This window comes from Chelonia mydas, chromosome 12 (assembly GCF_015237465.2).
Source record: "Chelonia mydas isolate rCheMyd1 chromosome 12, rCheMyd1.pri.v2, whole genome shotgun sequence".
NCBI lineage: Eukaryota > Metazoa > Chordata > Testudines > Cheloniidae > Chelonia > Chelonia mydas.
The window spans coordinates 39,687,259-39,707,684 of record NC_051252.2 but is presented as its reverse complement, the minus strand read 5'-3'; the positions used below and the strand labels follow the sequence as shown (position 1 = coordinate 39,707,684).

The window sequence follows — 20,426 nt, the reverse complement described above, 5'->3', positions numbered from 1 at the left end:
CTGGGGTGGGGTGGGGTGAGGGGGTTGCTGGTGTACTTGTATAGTTGGACCAGCAAAACTTTCCTGGAGTAGGCTGGGGCTGTCCTATACCATTGCAGGGAAATGAGCTGTTTTGAGTTAGCCCCAAAACTCAATTAGTCTAGTTCTGACCTTTATTGTGCCTTGTTTGTATAAAATGGATCCCAGCCTGACCCCTCCGTTGGTGTATGAAGCAATAGCAGGTGCTTTTCCAGCTGTTTGAATGAGAATGGTTAGCTAGTTCCTGCTCTGCCAGCAGCACTCCAGGTTTCGCCCACAGCGTGCGGCCATTCCGAAAGCCATTTTCATACAGAATAGCCAGAGGCTGAGGAAAGCATTTGTCTTTTGTTCTTTTCCAAAGGAGCCAGCCGAGGTTGATCAGAGACACCACAGCATTGCTCCTTAGGGGACAGGCTTGGACTTCAGCTTTGGAGTTCTAGAGCAGCGGTTCTCAAACAGTGGTCTGCGAGCTCCATTCAGCTGGTCCATGGATCATTCCCTCTCAGGTGCGTGCCTGGGCAGCCACACACGAGAGAATGAAGGGCCACCCACCTAACCAGGGGAACCGCGCCAGCGTGACTCCACTAATTAGGTGCCTGGACCCTGGAGAAGATCCACATGTAAGGTGAGGTGGTGGCCTTGGGGGGAATAAGGGGTAGGTGGGAGGGGGCAGTGGGGTGAGAAGAGGGGGTGGGGGGAATTTGGGATGTGCAGGGCTGGGCGGCCAGAGAAAGAGGTGACTTTCCTGAGCTCCAGCGCTGTGGCTGCTGGGGAGAGATGGCCCTCCTCCCCAGCCCCAGCTCCGTGGCAGGGGAGAGACCCCCCGTCCTTCCCAGCCCCAGCTCGGAGGCTGCTGCAGTGGGGGAGAGAGGCCACATCCATCGCATTAGAAAAGTAAGACTACGGATATTAAAATATGAGTTGTGTGCTTTTATTTGTAGAACCAAAAAACTTGAATTATTATTAAGTTTTCTTATATAGCGCTTTTATCCAAAGCGCTTTACAGTAGTTACCTATGGTACAAACAACATTTGGAAAGATCATTAAGTGGGCTGCTGAGACCCTCAGCAATTTTCAAGTGGTTCGCGGAAAAAAAAAGTTTGAGAACCAGTGTTCTACAGAGTATTCACAATGAGCTACGGGCAGCAAAACCGGTTCGGAGACTTTTAGCCTTGACATTAAAAGAGAAAAGTATTTTTTTAAAACAAATGTATTAAAATGTTATAAAAATGTACTCAGATTAACACGAAGCTATTGCTGTTCTCTGAGCTTCCTTTGTGTCCCACCATTCCCCGTCACAGAAAGGTACAAAGTATTAAGGCAGCCAAATACACAGTTTAGAAACCAAATAAAGCCATTTCCTTTTTCTAAAAGCTCCATTGCACAGTAATTACACTGCACACGCTAGAGATTAGACAACACAATGAAGGAAGTGGCCACAATCTGGCATTATGGAAAAATATAAATCGGCCTATAGCTATTAAATCAAATAAGACATTCTGCTAAATACTACGTGAAAAGAACATGGCATGGTATTGGCTGGTAATTTTATAGATCCTCTCTCCCCTATTCAGAAATATGAATGAACAACTTTATACAAAAATATAGCATCAAACTGGGCTGACAGTCAGGTTTTAGACGTTGCATTTATTTAGACAGAGCCCCAAGTGTACTAGGCACGAATATCATGTGACACACTTCTTCAGAGTCACACCTCCAGTCAGCAGAGGACAGACTACAGCCCTTAGCCGCACAGGCGAGAGGAGGGACTCAGGAGCACTTTACTTAAGAGTTGGTTTATAATCCAGGTTTTTGGAGAGGTAAGGGAGTGCATGGCAAAGTGTAGGGATGGGGAAGAACACTGAACTCTAGGGCAATGGAAAGTCACTACTGCAGCACACAGAGACAAATTATCATCAGGTTCCAAGCATATGAACGCTTGGACAGGGACGAGCTGGGTTCATTAAAACCAGCACGCAAAGGTGAGTCTGGGGTTCTCCAGGAAAGGGTGTGAATCTACTGTCCATTCCCTGAGGATTTCCTGGGGGCTCTCCCCCATATCTCCTGTGCCTGTGATTGCTCAGTAAACGGGCTACCATCATCTTTGGTCTTTGGGTTGGCACAGCGCTAAACGTATCAAAGTGCAGCTCTTGGTTAAGGGTAACAATAATATTAAAAATAAGGGGCATCTGAAAATTCAATAAAAATATCTCTGGCAAAGTCCCCCGCAATCTGGCTGTGTTCCAGACTGGCCCAGCGGTAGCTGGTCTCCACGGTTACTGAGAAAGATGCTACTTCACGCTTGCTCTTCAGCATCTCCTTTGGAGAACATGCCCACTCCTTTGGGCACACGCAGCACCGAACCACACAATGGTTGGCATTAAAAAGTGAACAAATCCCATCTGCTGGTGGAGGGGAGTTTCCCGCTAGGCTTCCTGTATTTGGAATGAGGTATTCTGAGAGCACTGGGGAAATGGTTACCTTTTAATGATGCCGCTGGAGGAGAGGAGCCCCAGAAGTTAGCAGGCCCCTGTCCTGGGAGGCCTGCAGCACGGCAGGTGAAGACATTGCTACACAGCACCAGACTGGTGTGAGTGCGTTCTCCGGGCACCCCTTGCCCAGTGTGCTGCAAAGAGGCAAGACTAGGCCGTTTAGCAGGTGGCTGTGAGTACTCACCAATGTGGGCACAGGGAAGTGGAAGTGGCTGGCCGTCTGGGGAAGTAACAGCAGCCAGGAGCTCCCCAGCCGCACGAGAGGAAACAAAACTGGGGTAACTAAAGGGTGGGGCACGTCTGCCCTCTCCTAGAACCAGTCAGTCTGTGGAGGCTGTAGATCCCAGCGTGCGTTGCTCTGCCTTGAGCACGCCGGGACCTGCAGCCCCTACAGTGAAGCCGTCAAAGTGCAGCGTGTTCTGGGGAGAAGCCTCACACTCTGGGCAGGCTGCCACCAAGGCCCTTGGTTGACCGAAACAGAATCCCCCCACCCCGATTAACCTGGAAAGCCCTGGCTATCCACGGCTGAACAACAGGGGCTGAAGAAACTGAGCCAGGTTCTGTGAGGAGGACAGATTCACGTAGTGCTATTGTCTGCTAAGGAAAGGGAATTTCAGCCATCCAGCCCGCTCGGGAAGACCTTGCTGGTGTGTGTCGAACGGGCCGCAGCGACATTTCTCTCACAGCTGCGGCCAGCACACACTGGTGGCACCTACTCCTCGTCCTCGCCCCCGCCGTACATGTCGGCCAGCTTCCTGAAGCGGCCGCCCCAGTCGTTCAGGTAGTCGTAGTCCTGGTCCTGGTCCGAGGCGGAGGAGTTGAGGGAGCTGAGCGAGGCCGCCTCGGAGCCGTTGCCCTCGTAGTCAAACACCAGCAGGGAGTCGTATGGCGGGGCGGTGGGGTCAGTGTCGGCCGCCTTCAGGTTCTGGGGGTGGGGAGGAGTGTTAAATCATGAGCTAGAGTAACAGCTTCGCCCTGCCCAGAGGTGCCACTCGGGGAATGCCCTCAGGAGAATCTCTGGCAGACTTTAAAAGGAGGAGCAGTACCGTTCTGCTGTCCCAGAATCAGCCCTTCCTGCACACTCTGTATCTGCATCGCAGTTAGCAGCCCATGCAACGGCACCCTGCACCCATGGGAGCTGGCATCTCGTGCTAGAGACTCGGCTTCTCTTTGGAAGAAACTTAAACCTCTAGCTCTCATGACCACAAAGGAACCCTTCACAACACGATCTGACTGTGAAGAGGTGCGGGGGGATCCACCCGGAGCCCTGTCTGCACTGGGGGTATTCTTAGCAGTGCACACCCCAATGTAGATACGCTGCACGTGGGTGCGGCTTATCCCAGTTGACAACAGGGCTATTTCACGGCTGACAGAAGCAGATGAGGAACAAGAGGGCCAACACTACCATGGATGATCTGGGCAGTCTTCTGAAATTGCACCTGGGCCCCACCGAGGGGTCGGGGGGCAATCCAGCAAGGCATGTTAGCTCCCCCAAGGATGCTCAGCAGGAATGCCATCTCCCCCTCCCTTTGTCCCTGTGGGCTTTGCCCCCCAGGCACCCCAGTCCTGACCAGGTGTTTAGATGCCTCTGCAGCACCTGTATCTGGCACACTCTGGTATTGCACACAGCTGCGAGGGGGTCCCAGAGCTGTCACCAAGAGAATTAAAATGCTGAGTTCCAAGCATTATAACGGATGGCAATCGGACTCCTCTCTGCCTTCGCTACTTGGGGGCAGGTTGGGGGGAAGAGAAGGGCTGTGCACCAGGCTCTGAAGGGGGCTAGTCCTGAACTGCAGGAAAGAGCTCCCTAGCCAGGGCCTGACACCTAGAATGCCCTAGCCCCAGTGAGTTTCACATTCTGGATCTTTGGCTTTAGTGTCCCCACTGGGCGCAGAGACGGAGCTTTAGGAATTATGGTGCAGGGTCTAAGGAAGGGCTTTCGCGCAGCCCAGCCCGCAGCAATTGATTCTGCTGCACAGCCCGAGCCAACGGGAAGCCTTGCTAACAGAGTCAGAGCTCTGAGCAACCCACTCCTCTGCCTGCCGGGCAGTGACGAGCCCCACTCACCTCATCGATGAAGTTGCCGATCTCGTCAGGGTTGGTGGGGCGTGGCCGGTACTGCGGGGCTGGCATGAGAGTTGGGACGACATCGTTGCGGGTGACCTCAGGACGAGCATCCAGGCCGCGGTGCAGCTGGCTCAGGTCATAGTCCTATGGAGGAGGGAGAAGAGGTGGGATGTCAGGAAACGAGCAAGAGAAAGCCAGGCTGTTCTGCGAGATGCAGCCAAAGCAAGGTTGTAAAGGGGGGGGCCTCAGACAGGGCCCAACAGCAGGAACTTCCCCCACCACTGCAGTGTCACCCCACAGCAGCGCCTCCCTTGGGGTGCATCCGGCTCTCAGCCCTGCACAGGGGCACTGCAGAGAGCGGCTCTGTACCAAGACCTGCCGGGAAGCGGTAGCTGAAGTGGAGGGAGAGGGGCCAGGGGGTAGGAGCACTGAAGGCCGGGGTGGGTTTTCATGTCTCCTCCTCCTTTTCCGTAACTGGCTCATGTCAGTGCTAGAAGCACAAGCAAATCCAACGTTACTGGCCACGAGAAGCCAAGGGCAGCGTTGTCAGGGCCACACTGGGGAACCGAGCCCCGAGCCCCGTGCATCGGCCGCACGCATTCAACGTGCCGAGCGAGTCATACTCGGGCTGTCTGAACGGCCTGGCCCACGGTGGAGGGGCTGACGTGGGGGGTGTCAGAGATTGGAGGGGGCAGCTGGCGACCAAGACGCAGCGTAACTCCAGGCCCTGGGTGATGGCGACCGCCGCGTTTGGGGAGCGACGTGGGATGCCCGCAGAGCCAATCAGCACAGCAAGCAGCTGGATCGAGAGGATCCTGGTTTCAGAGCTCGGCAGTGCCATTGACCCACTGTGTGACCTCGCCAGGCCACACGAGCCTGGCTGTGAGACTGGGCAAGGCACAAAAAGAGCCCATCCTGCCTGCGTCCAGAGGAGGTCCCCGCGATGCTCTCGCGCTGGAGACTTTCAGCGCAGAGCCCCAGCCGCACGCAGGGGAGCCGCTCTGCCCCGAGAGCGGGGCCTTCCTAGAGCAACGGCTTCCGAGCTCCACCCACCTGGTCTTCCTCCCCGCCGCCCTCCTCGTCGTAGTGATAGATGTTGTCTCGAGTGTCGTCCTCGGGGAGAAGCAAGGGCTCCTTCACCACCTTCCTCTTCCTCACGAAGAGCAGCAGCAGCAGCAGCAGGACTAGAAAGAGGGAGTGAAAGCATTGCCTTTATCTGGGCCAGCAACCTGCACTGCCAGGCCAGGCCGGAGAGCAGCGGGAGCAGTTCCCTCTGGTGCAGTGCTCCAGCCAGGGAGCTCTCAGGCAACAGCGCACGCTGGGGAGTCGTTTCAGCAGCGAGGGGAGTTGCCGTGAGTCTGAGGTTAAGGCCTTTTGCAACAGTAACTCGCTTGGCAGGCACGGGAGGCTCTTTGCTTCTCTCCAGGGTGAGGGGACTCCGTCCGTGGTACTCACTCAGCAAGGCAAGGATTCCTCCGAGAATCCCCAGGATGGTCGGGATCCCCAGACCGCCCGCGATGGCTGCTCTCCTCTCGCAGTTCCTGGCTTCCCCGTCACAGTCGCACACACTGGCTTTGACAGTCGTCACCTGGGATTTACTCTGGTTGTCCACCAGCTGCAGGAAGATGCTGTATTCTCCTGGCTCCAGGTATTTGGTTAGCTTTAAGGCCAGGCTGTCTCCTGGGGGAGAGCAGGATTCAGGGCTCGAGTCAGAAAGTGACGGGATCCTGGAGGCGGGTAGTCTCAGCACTGAGGCCTGGCCATGCCACATCAGCACTGCTGCAGGACCCCGGCACAGTGGGAGGCCAAAGCCGCCAGCCCCTCCAGCTCTATAGCTGGACACACTGCAGAGCAGCCTCCCCGCTGGGAGGGCCTGGCTGTCCGCAAAGCCCAGCTCCTGCAGGGAGGTTTACGGAGCTTGGGGTTCGTAGGGGTGGGGGGAAGCTCGCAACCCTTACAGCTGGCAGTGTGACTGGCATTGGGGGCATTAGGGGGGCGGAGCTGCCACTGGCTACAACCAGCAGGCCCAGCGGGAGTGGGGAAGCCTGAGCCCCCTTCACACGTTCGGGGTCCTTCCTAGGGGGGCTCTACCCTCAGGTACCCGCTGTGGGTTCAGGAGACCGGTAGGGTTGGCTGGCACCTGAAGAGTGGCCTGGCTGCTCCAGAGCTCTCACATTCTCATTCTGAGGAGCGGCGGCTGGGCAGGTTAGTGAGAACGCACCAGGCCCCAGAGGGGGCTGGGGTCCCTGCCCCTCGCTCTGCTGGAGGGCGGAGAGCACAAGCAGTAACTGGAACAGCCTTGTGGCTCCGCAGGCTCTTTTGCAAGTCAAACAAAGCAACAAAGAACCGGCAGATGGGCCCAGTTCTACCCCGCAGCCCCTGGGCCACCAGCCCGAGCGGGAACACCAGCGCGGGGCAGCTCCCCACACAACTGACTGCTCTGGAAGGCTGGGGCGGGGGGACAGCCTGCTTCGCAGCAGAAGAAGCCGAGAGGGGCGCACAGCGGCCCAGCCCCTTACCCTGAGCGTTCACAGTTGCTGTCCAGTTGGAGCCGGAGCCGTGCAGCAGGTCCGCCTTGAAGGGGCTGGTGTTTGGGGGAAGGTCCAGGTCCACAATATTTAACATCTGGACCACTGGGTTCTGATTGCAGATGTAAAATTCCCGTGGATCTGGCACTGGCCCATTGTCATTCACATCCGTGAGGGTCAGCAGCAAGGTCCCTGTGCCCGTGGCGAATGGCTGCCCTAAGGGAGAGCAACACCACGGCTCAGTGCAGGGGACCCTAGAATCCCACACTCTCTGCCGCCCAGCCGACTCCCACACCTGGTACGAGCACTGCATGGGCAGCTGGGGGAGAACCTTGCGATCAGATGGGCCGGGGCGGAGGGGACCTGGGCTGATGGCCCTTAAACCAGGGGTGGGCAAACTTTTTGGCCCAAGGGCCACATCTGGGTATGGAAATTGTATGGCAGATCATGAATGCTCATGAAATTGGGGGTTGTGGTGCAGGAGTGGGTGAGGGCTCCGGATGGGTATGCGGGCTCTGGGGTGGGGCCAGAAATGAGTTCAGGCTGTGGGAAGGGGTTTGGGTGCAGGGGGGGTTGAGGGCTCCAGATGGGGGTGCGGGCTGTGGGGTGGGGGATGAGGGATTTGGGGTGCAGGAGGATTCTCCAGGCTGGGACCAAGGGGTCCAGAGGGCAGGAGAGGGATCAGGGCTGGAGCAGGGGGATGGGTCATGGGAGAATGTCAGGGGTGCAGGCTCCGGGCGGCGCTTACTTCAAGCAGCTCCCAGAAGCAGCGGCATGTCCCCCCTTGGCTGTGGTACCTGCAGAGCTGGCGCTTGGGGTGGGGGCAATGTCCAGAGCCCCCTGGCTGCCCCTATGCGTAGGAGCTGGATGAGAGACATGCCGCTGCTTCCAGGAGCCATGGCACATGCAGAGCAGGGCAAGCCCCCGACCCCACTCTCCAGCAGGAGCTCGAGAACCAGATTAAAAGGCCTTATGGCCCAGATGCAGCCCCTGGGCCATAGTTTGCCCACCCCTGCCTTAAACGGTGCCATGCTTTAGTGAGCATTCCCACAGCACTGATTTAGTCCATCTCTGTCTCTCAGGAAAGTGCAGACCACTTGGGGCCATTACTTTTCCTGTGGCATTAGCCCTGGTGTCTTGGCCACGTCCCAGCTTGGGCAGTCACGTTTTGCCCAAGCAGTGTCCACTGGGCACTATTTTTCCTTTTCCTGTCCCAGAATATTATACAGTGCAGCCAGGGGCTCGTACGCTACTTTCCCCACCGCCGGGGTAGCAGCTATTTGCTCTCTACTCTGTGGAGCAGTGCAGGACTTGGGGGAGGAAAGCCGCCACATAGGCACGAGAAGAGGTTTTATCCCTTTTCTCTTGCCAGGGGCGTCTGTATCCAAACACAGCGTGAAGGCAGCGCTGCTGCCGGAGAGTCGCGAGCAATCGCTGCCTTACTGTACATCACACAGGCAGTTCACTTGGACAGAGAACAGGGGCCCGAAACAAGAGGGAGGCGCGTGTCTTTACCAGAGTCGACAGCCAGGACTGTGGCCTCGTAAACGTTGTGGGCTACGTATTTCGACTCCCTGTCCAGAGGGAGTTTGGCCGTGATGATGCCATTTTCGGCGTCAATAGCCAGCCACCCTGCAGGGTCACTCCCCATGCTGTACCTGGAGGGAAGGGCAAGCAGGTATGAGGAGAAAGGTCCAGCATGGGGGGAGGAGGTGTGCGGGGGCTGAAGGTGGGCGATGCTCTATGGAAACATGAAATGAATTTGCCAGTGAGAGTTTAAGGCTGAAATCTAGCAAGCTAGGTTTGTGAATATGAACAACCGGCCCCTTTCATGCTTACATCCCCTGCAGGCGGGGACCGGTCGCTGCCCTGCCGCGGGCTCTCAGGTGCCTGCTAGGGTTCACTCTCTCTCGCAGACTGCTGGCAGGAATGCAGCTTGTCTCATTTCAGACCAGAGGGGCTGTTTACTTGCCCTCCAGCCAGCCAGAGAGGTGCCGAGAGCACACGGCTAAAGGAACTGAAGGGAAGAGCTCAGGAGAGAGGTGTGGAAGGGTGGATTTGGGCATGCCCACACTACAAAATTACGGTGACGTTCAGGCAGCCCCGTCATTAAAACACTGTTTCCCGTCCACACTTGCTCCTTCTGTCAGCGCCAGAAGCACTTTGACCGACTTCAGTGGGGCACTGACACCTGGAGCCCTGCTGCCCTGGGCCTGACAGCTGGGAGCATAGGCGCCGACTTTAGCCGGTGCTGATGGGTGCTCGCGCCCCCCCCCCCCGCCCCCATTCCAACCCCTTCTCCAAATCCCCTGCCCCACCTCCTCCCCCCCCCGCCTCCCCAGCCCACCACATTTCCCCTCCTCCCCAGCAAGCCAGGGAGGGAGGGTGGGGGGAGAAGCGGAGCGGCGGTGCGCTCAGGGGAGGCGGCGGACAGAGGAGGGGGGGGGCTTAGGAATTAACCTTTGGGGGGGAGCAGAGGAACCGCTCCCTGCCCCTGCTTGAGCGTGCCAGCGCCGCTCCGCTTCTCCCCCCTCCCTTCCGCTCCCGGGCTTGGGGGAAGCGGAGCGGCGCGGCGCACTCGGGAGGAGGCGGTGGCGGAGCGGAGGTGAGCTTGGGGGCCACAGGGAGCTGCCGGTGGGTGCTGAGCACCCACCAATTTTTCCCTGTGGGTGCTCCAGCCCTGGAGCACCCACAGAGTCGGTTCCTATGGCTGGGAGCCCCACTGCCGGGGAGGGGGGTCCAGCTTGGAGCCCCATGCAGAGCTGACAGCCAACAGGCAAGGTCAGTGGCAGGGTGTCTACACGGACACCATCGACGAAGCACTACGCCTCTCGTGGAGGTGGAGTTTTGAAGTCGGTGTAGTGGGTGACTTACATCGGTGGGAGCCACATTTTAGTGTAGACGCTTACCCAGTTAGATGTAAGCTGCCTTACGTCAACCTAACTCTGTAGCGTAAACCAGGCCTTCGTGTCACCAGGCAGCAGCCTGATTTGCCTGGAGCTGCAGGCGGCTTGGCTGTGCTGGACACATAGCTACGCCTCTGATCTGCTTGGTTAGGTGGGCAAACAGCCAGCTCGGTATATTTCCAGTTACGCAGTTTTCAAGCACGAAGGTAGATTGTGCAAAGTTAGGTATGAGTTTTGGCAGGGCAATCGTACCACGGATCTGCCTGGAGAATTTGCCTTTATTTCCTTTCAAGAGAGCAGATGATTGAGATGATTTCCGATGCAGGAAGGAGGAGTTTGCCAACACTCCTTAGTGCCTGGCTTTCCCCTGGGTCCATGGGACACAGAAAGGCCGTGCACAGGCCACATTGTGTTTGCTCCACAGCATTTCTGGACTGATTTGGGGTGGCCTGAGCAGTTGATGCACAAATCGAATGGCTGCTGTGAGCTCAGTCCCAGGGGCCTGCCAAGGCTTATCTGCAGCATTCCTGCCCTTACCTGATTTTCTGCATCTGGCTCTTATCTGGATCCTGGGCCAGGTAGGAGGTGACTTGCTGTCCCACAGGCAAATCCTCTGAGACCACTGCGCTTTTGATAGGTGGATCAAAGACTGGGGCTTCGTTCACATCCTCAACGTTCACAGTAACGGTGGCTGTGGAAGTTGGGAGAGACACGGAGAAGGGAATGTCGTTCACTGCGACAACGCTGAGGATGAACTGGCTTTGCACCTCAAAATCCAGGCCCTGGAAAGGAGGCAAAGGAAGGAGTCAGCTTTCCAAGAGAGACAAAATATAAACCCTGCTAACGCCAGGGAGAATTCCCAGAGAGGAGGGAGCAGGGCTGTGAACGGCTGGGAGGCTATTCATCCTGCCCTTGGAGAGAGGACACACGTTAACCCGGTGGCAGAGGAACTCCGCCCATCAGCAGGCTCGCTTCAGGAAGGTCCCTTGAGCGCGCTGTTCCCTTCCCCGGGTGCCTTCCATCCAAGACCCCACAAGTGCTCCACCCGCATGGGCCCCTCTCCGGGAGGGAGAACCATCCCCACCGCACTGACGGGGATAAGGAAGCACTGAAGTTCTGTGACAGGATTGCTCAACGCTCAGTCCCCTGGTCTAATCCGTTGACCGTGCTCCCTCCGCACTCTTTGGTGCAGTCCCACAGGGCCCGTGGGATCTAGTGCACCGAGCTCTGACCCCTCATGGGCAGGCCCACAGCCCCTAACCAGATCCGGAGGGGGGAGGGAGAAATTTTGGGAACCTAAAGCCCCGAGTCCATCCTACCAGACGGACTCTCCCCCCCGCCCCCCCCGAGCAGTGCTGGGAAGAGATTCAGAAGAGTAAGTCTCAGTAGAGTTGGTTCTGGGGTGGCCGAGGGAAAGCCCCTGCGACCCCAGACAGAGCTGTACCTTCCCGGGGAAGGACCCGCACGCAGCAGGGCTCTGGGGACTGGGACTGGGAGCTCCCCAGGGCACCCTCTGCTGGGGATCGTGCTCCTGCAGCCTGAGAGCAGTGGCGGGCTGAGCCGGGCCGGTTTACGTTCCTGGGGTGAATGTAGGTGCATGCAGGAAGGGGAAGCGGTGCAGCCGAGGACCCCAGGAGCCGTCCCCCTGGACCGTAGCATTTTCAAAGTCACGTCAGAGTGAGGCGCGGGAGCTGAGGCGGCGCTGGGTGGGCACAACTCACCTGGGAAGTCTCCAGGAGCCCGTTGTTGTTGTTGGGATCCGTGGTTATGGCGAAAAAGCCCCCTTCGTTCCCTCTCACAATCTCGTACTTCGCCCGCCAGGCCGGAGAGCCCTGCTTGTCCCTGTCCGACACACTCAGCCTGGCAACCAGCACCCCCACTTTGTTCTCGGGCACCGTGGCTTGGTACTGCAATGGAAGGGACAGGCTGGACTGTAGGGCTACTGCCCAGCCGCTGGAGCACTTCGCGCAGCCCCAGAATCCCACTGATTTTTAAAACAACAAAGCCTAAGCGTCTGCCTTCTGCAGCGGGGCCGGAACCCTCCACACAGGGGCACAGTGCAGCTGCTTCAGCTGCTGGGCTCCAAAGGGAGCCGCAGCTGGAGATCCTGGGCCAGAATCACGGCACCTATTTCCAGGGAGCGCTGGTGGACCCAGAGCTGCTACACTCTCCTCAAGGGGCCCCATACATTGGGGGCGGGGGATGGAAAGTTGCACAGAGTGTTCCAGCGACAGAAGACATCTGTCCCTGCAGCTGCTATTCCATAACTACACACCCAGGGCCAGGATCCACAGCTAGGGGAAATCAGCAATTTCCAACGGCTTCAATGTAGCTATGCCAAGCTAGGATCTGGCTCTCAGCACTCAGGTAGGAACACACACAGCAAGCAGGTCCCCAGCTCCCGCAATGGCTAGCGGTACTTCCGTGAGGTTGCTGTGACGTTTACCTTTCACTCATGTTCCTAAAGGGAGCAAGTTCAGGCAACTTCCAGTTAGAGGCAAATGTTTTTGGCACAGAAGAATTTGATTCTCTAACCCCATGGAATAATTCTGCCCCTTTGATTCTTCACCACATCTGAGGTTTAGTAATTTGACAGTTTTCTCAGGCATCTAATTAACTCTTTGGGCAGCTGTAGCTAATCAAATCCTCTGTGTTGGGAGTGGAGCTCCTGACCCGGGTAGTGCGAACAGAGATAGAAGCAGGCGAGAGGATACGTTACCGTGAGTGGGTCGAACACTGGAGCATTATCGTTGGTGTCTGTGACTTCAATCATTGCTGTGGCTGTGGTAGTAAATCCTTCGCCTTTTAAGTCAGCAGCCTGGACAATCAGCGTGTAATTGGGGGTCATCTGCAAGCCACAAAAGTCACTTTTGGGTTAGCACCTGGAGGACACGTCAGCCTGCCGCCATACTGGCTGGGAATGGGCTTTGCCAGGCCTGGCCTCTCTTCCTCTTGGGGGAACTTGTTATGATTAGTTTCATTGTGGTCAGAGCAGCCAGCAGGTGAGACAGGAGGTGTGAGTGCCTGAACTCAGCTAGCAAGCAACACCACTCTTCTGGCTGCGGGTGCCCGCTCGGGGGAGTTTCATCCACTGAAACCCGGCAGTAACAGGTAAGGAAATCTGCTTCACAATTCAGCAGGCAAGCTGTCATTGTCCCCTCTACTAAAAATTAATATTTCACATTGGTAGCCTAGAGCATTTTAACCATTCACTTTTCTTTTCAGTATCTACAGTGAACAGCTTGGGGGTTTTCTGCACATCTATTCGGGCTTGGACAATTAATCAATGATTCAGTTTCACTTTGTATTTGTTAGAAAGTGGTTTTCCCTTGATCAGTAGAGTTCCCAGGGCAACCCCTCCTGCTGGGTGCAGGCTCAGCAAAACCATGTTTCTACAAAACCCAACATGGGGCTGAGATTTGATGCATTTAAATTAGCTGAATTAACCAATCACGGCCAAACTATCGGGCCTCCCGTGGGGGGTCAGTTTCTAGCGCTGCAGAGATGCCCGTTGAACCCCCCACTGCCTCCCTGCCAAGCACAATTCACTCAGGCCAAGGGCTGGCCGGGCAGGGAAGGTCTAACATGGCATAAGTGCCCAGGAGAAATGGAGACAGCAAAAGTTTGCCAAAGACATCCTGCAGCGTGACACGGATTGCGCCAGGCACCCGCCACTGTCTATGCGTCTTGGTGTGGAACTCGCACTTCAGAGCCTGGGGCCATCCATCCTCTCTGTGCAAACGTAACTATGCCGAGCTAGGATCTGACTCCGACCCAACGCTGCAGCACTCACCTCTCTGTCCAGCCCAGCTGCAATCACACTGATGATGCCATTATCAAAGTCGATGGTGAACATCTGGTTGTGGGGTTTTTCAGGTATCTGCTGCAGGATGGAGTAAGCAATGACCCCATTGTAGGAGTTTACACTGTCGTCTGCATCTGTGGCTGTCACTTGCATCACGGAGGAACCTGGGCACGAGTTTAGAGCAACACTAATTTTCTCATTCTAGGACAAAATGAGGCAGGAGACGATTCTCCAGAACGCACTGCCGGGACCAATCCCGCCCTGGCCCGCCAAGGGGAACGGGGGAAGGTGACTAGATCAACCACCAGGCATTTCCCATCCCTAATGTCTGCCGATTCCTCTCTGCAGTCACCAAAGAAAGGGAATAAGATTGTAAGCGCCTCGGGGCAGGGGCCGGCGGAGTCGTCGGCCCAGAGCCATCGATCTCACTGGGGCAATAGAAAGACTGGAGCCCTAGGGGTGTCTCACAGGTAAACAGATCGCACAGTTTGGAGCCACATTTACTGATACCAAATTAGCTCCCCTGTTCCCTTCCAGTTCTCACACCGCCCCATCAGCGCACCGAGCACCTGCTCCCTGCCAGCCCCAGAGCCTTCTGCGAAGGTAACTGGTCCCCTCCGCAGGTTCTGTAGCGAGGCAGGTGGTCAACCCCAGGATGCCGACTCTCCTGCAGGATTGGGGGAAGGAACTGCTGGGTTGGAAGGGGAGGGAGAGCCTGCTCCAAGCCCAACCATCCGCACTCTGGACAAGGCGCATCTGCTCAGTGGGCAGATTTTAGCCCCTTTGGGTTATTCTGGGATTTAAATTCTTCAAAGCAAAATTAACCCAACACTAAAATAGCCCGTCTCTCTCTCTCCTTGGAGGGAACCCTCCAAAGCCACATCTCATGACCGGTGTGTCTCAGCCCCCAAGTCGGGGGCTCTGCTCACATACCTGGCTTGGCTCCTTCTTCTATGAAGCCTGTGAAGACACTCTGGGTGAACTGGGGTTTGTTGTCATTCTGGTCACTCACAGTGATGATGATCTCCATGGGGTCCTCCACGGGCTTCCCATTTGCAGACACAGCGTGGGAAAAGAGCTGCAAAGCCAGCACGGGGTGTAAGGCACCATTCAAGCCACCCGCGAGGCAACGAGCAGCCAGCAGCGCCCGCCAAACCCAGCCATGGCTCTGAAAGCAGCGGCCATGCTTGGCTTGTGCACGGCGTTCCACGCGTCCCTGCAGAACGGGAGCCCGAGCCTGGCTGGCTTAGCCAGAGGGGACTTGCCTTCGATTCCCCAACTCCAGCTGCTGGCTGACCATCCCCACCAGGGTCTTGAGTTCACATGCAGGCCACACGGAACAGGTCCAGCATGGGGGAATTCTGCCCAGCTCAGCCTAAGCCAAGGGTCCGGACAGCAGCCTTCAAAGGGCCCATCCAGCTCCCCTCCACACTCGGAGGATAATCACTGGCTGCCCATGGACAGTGAGGTCCTGTTACCCAGGGAGGGGCCAGTCTGGGCTGTCCCGACCCGTGTGGATTTATGGTTTCTCCTCCCTGCTGGGCCAAACCCTGACATCGGTAATGGACTCGGAGCCATCGGCCAGCCCTGCTCTGCCCAGCAGAGACCCACGGGCCCGTGACGAAGCATCCAGCCAAGCTTTCGGAGACAGGAGGTGCACGCTGAGCGTGTCTCCAAGCAGCAGGGGCCCTGCTGAGGCAACGAGCCGGTGCTAGGCTGTCAGCGCGCTCCAGGCCCGATTCTCACCCGTGCTGGGCCCCCTCAGCAGCACTCAGCACCTCGGGGAAAGAACCGGGCCTCAGGGCCAAGTGCTGACATGGCCAAGTGACCAGGGCCGGGCACAGATCAGGAGGCAGCGCCCAGCTGGGGTCAGCACCTCCTCTCTGGCTTTACTCTGCCGGGCCTCGGGGAAGAGACCATGACGGGGGAGGAGAGGGCAGCTGCCCTCTGGACCGTGCGGCACAAGAAACGGAGTGAGACCCAGTTCATTGGAGCCTCGGGCCCTGTCCCAGCCGCCTCCAAGCTCCAGGGGCCATCAGCCCCTGAGAACATGCCCCTTCTCCATCATTGGCACCCAGGGACTCACCGTGTAGTTGCTGATGTCTTCTCTGTCCAGCGGCTTCGTCACCTTTAGCCGCCCCGTCTCCCTTTCGATGATGAAGACGCCCTCAGGGGGCTCGTCTGCGCCCTGCCCCGTGATGCTGTAGAAAATGTTGGGGCCCTTGTTGGATTTGATCTGGTGCCAGAGAACGGGGCAGGTCAGCCGGGGGATTCTGAGCACGGGGGCCGCCCCAGCCTGTGCTCCCCTCCCATCTCGCCAGAATCCCTCCAGTCCCCGAGAAGCTGCCCCTCACATTCAGGTTCCTGCTCAGCACCACATGCCACCCCATTTACCCCATTCGGGGATACGGCGGAGGACGACAGGCCTGGAAGGCGGGTTTGGTGCTACACAAGCCCAGTAGCAGACAGAGGGCTTGGGAAGGTTCTGTTTGTGAATGCTGATGGAGCAGCCGTCTGGGGGCAGATGGAGCCTTCCCCACAGCCTGCGCTGCATGGCCGCCCTGTGGCAGCCAGCCTGTGCACAAGACCCAGGCAATGAAATGGCTCCTCGGCCCAGCTGGATGCCCAGCTGAGAGCAAGTGGGAAGGCGGAACCAGGGTATCAGATCCCAAGAGTTCTTCCAAACAAATGCCACCCACCCATCTCTCCACGCTCCCCCTCTGCCTTCTCCCAGCTACCCCCTCCTCCCACCCCAAGAGTGACACACCCAACACACCGCGCCTGGCTGGGATGCCGTGCCAAAGGCCTCCCATACCTGAACCAGCAACTTGGGGAAGGGCCCCCTCTCATTCTCAGGGCAGTTGATTGGAGGGATGACCCAGTCCCTCTTCTGCCTCTTCCGGCTGAGTCGGGACTCTGGGAAGATCAATATGTCTGCCTGAGCATTGGCGGGGGAGTCCTGCAGGGAGAGACACACGGTTCACAGTGAGGTCCCTGCATTAGACACAAGGGGGCTGGAAGTTTTATCAAACCTTCCAAGATTCAGCCACACCCGTTACACAGACAAATCCAGACTCTGGTTCTCCACCTTCTGCTAAGGGCTTGAGGAGCCATTCGCTGCAAGCTCTTACTAATTCACCACTGGGCTGGGCTGGGCTGGGCCGGAACAAGTAACTGGAATTGCACGGAACTTCGGCCTATCCCTTTTATAGCTGGGCATGGCGCTTTGTCACAAGGGACGTAACAGGCCCCAGACCCAGCTCCTTTGGCTGCCGCTGCACATTGAGTGGATGTTTTCAGAGAACTCTCCACAGTGACTCCAAGAGCTCTGTCTTGAGTGGTAACAGCTCGTTTAGACCCCATCATTCTGTATGTATAGTGGGGATGATGTTTTCCAGTGTGCATTACTTTGCACTTATCAGCACTTTCCTATCCACTTTCTCCACCCCAGTCACGAGTGTACAGAGCTCCGTCCTAGCCCCCTTCTCCAAACTGAACAGCCCCAGGCTTTTTACTCTCTCCTCCTGCAGAAGCAGTCCCATCCCCTACTCAGTCTTGCTGCCCTTTTCTGTACCTCTTCCAATTCCAACAGATCTTTTCTGAGATAGGGCGACCAGCACCGCACACAACATTCCAGGTGTGGGCGTACCAGGGATTTATGTAGTGGCCTTAGGGTGTTCTCTGGCTCCTTATCTGGCCCTTTCCTAGTGATCCCCCCACTTTGTTCGCTTGTTTGGCGGCTGCTGCACACTGAACAGATGTGTTCAGACAACCAGCCACAGCGCCAATCCGAGAGCCCCGCTGCAGAGCACAGGAGCCAGAGCTGGAAGAGGTCCAAGCTCCTAACTTAGCGCTAATCCTGCCCGTTGCCGAACGTCCTTAGCTCCCGCTGACGTGGAGTGAAGGATGCTCAGCAGCTCGCAGCACCAGGCGCGTGAAATGTACAGCCTCCCTTTCACCCCACCCCTCTTCCGCTCGAGCACTCCTCCTGGCAGGAGACTCAGCTTTGCTCCGGAGGACAGCGTCCCTGCAGCGCTGTGCTCACTCCTGCTCCTCCGCGGGACCAGAGCCTCCTGCTTCGCTTGGCCTCTCACCGAGCGGTAGCGGCCGGGCACGTGACCTACAGGAGCCCACATGGAGGAGGCGGCAGAACGGAGACACCCAGGGTCAGGGACGCCCCCGCGTGGGTCTCTCCCCAGTATTCAGGAAGGGAAGCCGTGGCCCCTGGTTCCCAGCAGGCTGAAGCTAGCAAAGCCTTGCAGACGGTACCCTAGGACGCTGACTTTCCTTGCCCTCGTTTGTAGAGTGAGCCAGCCCCAGGAGAGAGCCGCGGGCTGAACGGCTGCCAGCAGCTTTATCCTGCCCAATAGCTGACAGCCGCCCCCCTCCCCCAGCGCAGCTGGCAGTGTGCCACCGGACGCCCGGGGGGCTGCCCAGGCTCTGCAAGGCGCAGGCAGCCACGCAGCCAGGCAGTCACGGGACGGGGTGGCTGCAGCTGCACAGAGACCGTTCTGCCGGCAGAGGATGAGCCCAGACTGGCCCAGGGCCAGCGCTGGGGGAACCCTCTGGGCCTGAAGGGACACAATGGCCCGCAGCGGATGCAGAGCCGGGGCAGACGGGTCGCGCGAACCAGGCCCGCTGGGTTTGTCGCCATACCGTGTGCCGGTGGCGGCGGTGCCGGTGCCCCTCTCTCTTCAGGGTAACCTTGGCAGAGTGCTTCTTGCTGGCAGAGTCCCAGGCATGGATGAAAAAGCTCTTTTCGTGCCCGTGGAGCTGGAGGGGACGTTTGACTGAGACGACTCCGTCCGTGTGCACTTTGAAGCGTGTGTCATCCGACAGGTACGCCGTCCGCTTCCTTCCTGCGCAGCTCTCGAAGCTCACTGCGGAGAGAGACAGCAAAGCCCGGCAGGAGAAGGGGGTTAGAAGCGGAGCCACCTGCCCATCTGCATATTCCAGTCCCCGGCAGGCCAGCGAGTGCTACCCCCGCCCCGCCGGATACCGGGACAGCCAGTAGCTGGACGTTCCTCTCTCCGGACCGAGCCCCACCCGCGCTAACCCCGCCAGCCAGGGGCCCAACATGCCCGAGCGTCGAGAACGCGAAAGGGGAGGGAAGGGGCGAACCAGCAGGTCCATGCCTCCTGGAGGGCTGGTGTTAAAGCCTGAGCTTTGCCAGCCTCCTCGCCCGTGACAGTGGGCTGAGGGCAGGAGGTTTCACTGAGCTGCCACCCACCGAGCACAGGCAGAACCCGGCTCCTTTACCGCGGCCAGTGGCATGGCAGTGCCATCCGCGAGTCCGCGAGCAGTTCGGAGGCCAGGCCGCAGCAGTGCAGAACATCCTGGACTCAGGGACAAGGGCCATGCTGAACCCATTCGTCGCTACGCGGCTCCCCAGCCACAAGGCCTTAGCAACTCGGCCTCACTGCTAATTGCTCTTCCGAGGGCAGGGAGAGACGGCTAGCGCCGGGCGGGGGGTTCATTAGCAAGGTTCTCAGACTGCAGGGACATGGTGGTTGAGGAGCTAGGCTGGGCTATCACTTTAAAGGGAGGTTCTGCTGGCAGCAGTGACGGGGCCGTGAACTCCACCCTGGAGTACTGGGGCGGGAAGTGGTGACCTGCGTATTCGCAGAGTCTTCCATATAGACACCATCGGCGAGCTGTGCGGTCGATCACCTCCACTGGGACAGCGCCTCAGCCAGTCCTCAGAGGCAGTGACCGAGCAGGTTCACACTGGAGCTAAAGGTTTCAGAGGGGGAGCCGTGTTAGTCTGTATCAGCAAAAACAACAAGGAGTCCTTAGAATCCTAGAGGATCAGGGTTGGAAGGGACCTCAGGAAGTCATCTAGTCCAACCCCCTGCTCAAAGCAGGACCAATTGCCATTTTTTCCCCCAGATCCTTAAACAGCCCCCCTCAAGGATTGAACTCACAACCCTGGGCTTAGCAGGCCAATGCTCAGAGCACTGAGCTACCCCCCCTTGTGGCACCTTAGAGACTAAACACATTTATTTGCACATAAGCTTTCGTGGGCTACAGCTCACTTCATCAGATGCACCTTCTTGTCAACTGTCTGTAATGGAAAAGGAGGACTTGTGGCACCTTAGAGACTAACAAATTTATTTGAGCATAAGCTTTTGTGAGCTACAGCCCACTTCATTGGATGCATTCAGTGGAAAATACAGTGGGGAAATTTATATACACAGAGAACATGAAACAATGGGTGTTATCATACACACTGTAACGAGAATGATCACTTAAGGTGAGCTATTACCAGCAGGAGAGTGGGGTGGGGGGGACCTTCTGTAGTTATAATCAAGGTGGGCCATTTAACAGTGGGGGGTTGGGGGGGCGGAATAAACAAGGGGAAATAGTTTTACTTTGTGTAATGACCCATCCACTCCCAGTCTCTATTCAAGCCTAAGTTAATTGTATCCAGTGTGCAAATTAATTCCAATTCAGCAGTCTCTCCTTGGAGTCTGTTTATGAAGTTTTTTTTGTTGAAGAATTGCCACTTTTAGGTCTGTAATCGAGTGACCAGAGAGATTGAAGTGTTCTCCAACTGGTTTTTGAATGTTATAATTCTTGACGTCTGATTTGTGTCCATTTATTCTTTTAC

The 20,426-nt window shown here is 57.2% G+C and overlaps 1 protein-coding gene across 3 annotated transcripts in view; it reads right to left on the bottom strand.

The window, feature by feature from the left end:
- Positions 1–1,728: 1,728 nt before the first annotated feature.
- CDH1 (cadherin 1) overlaps positions 1,729–20,426 on the bottom strand; it is a 43,270-nt gene continuing 24,572 nt past the window's right edge. For all 3 annotated transcript variants that reach the window (XM_037877528.2, XM_043526197.1, XM_043526196.1), the window contains 14 exons: positions 18,473–18,696; positions 16,632–16,775; positions 15,903–16,052; positions 14,750–14,894; positions 13,805–13,980; positions 12,731–12,859; positions 11,733–11,918; positions 10,549–10,793; positions 8,621–8,763; positions 7,097–7,321; positions 6,033–6,257; positions 5,631–5,761; positions 4,578–4,721; positions 1,729–3,435 (listed from right to left, as the gene is read on the bottom strand). In XM_037877528.2, the coding sequence (XP_037733456.1) occupies positions 3,223–3,435; positions 4,578–4,721; positions 5,631–5,761; positions 6,033–6,257; positions 7,097–7,321; positions 8,621–8,763; positions 10,549–10,793; positions 11,733–11,918; positions 12,731–12,859; positions 13,805–13,980; positions 14,750–14,894; positions 15,903–16,052; positions 16,632–16,775; positions 18,473–18,696 (2,480 nt within the window). In that variant the 3' untranslated portion in view covers positions 1,729–3,222. The remainder of the gene's footprint in view (positions 3,436–4,577; positions 4,722–5,630; positions 5,762–6,032; positions 6,258–7,096; positions 7,322–8,620; positions 8,764–10,548; positions 10,794–11,732; positions 11,919–12,730; positions 12,860–13,804; positions 13,981–14,749; positions 14,895–15,902; positions 16,053–16,631; positions 16,776–18,472; positions 18,697–20,426) is intronic.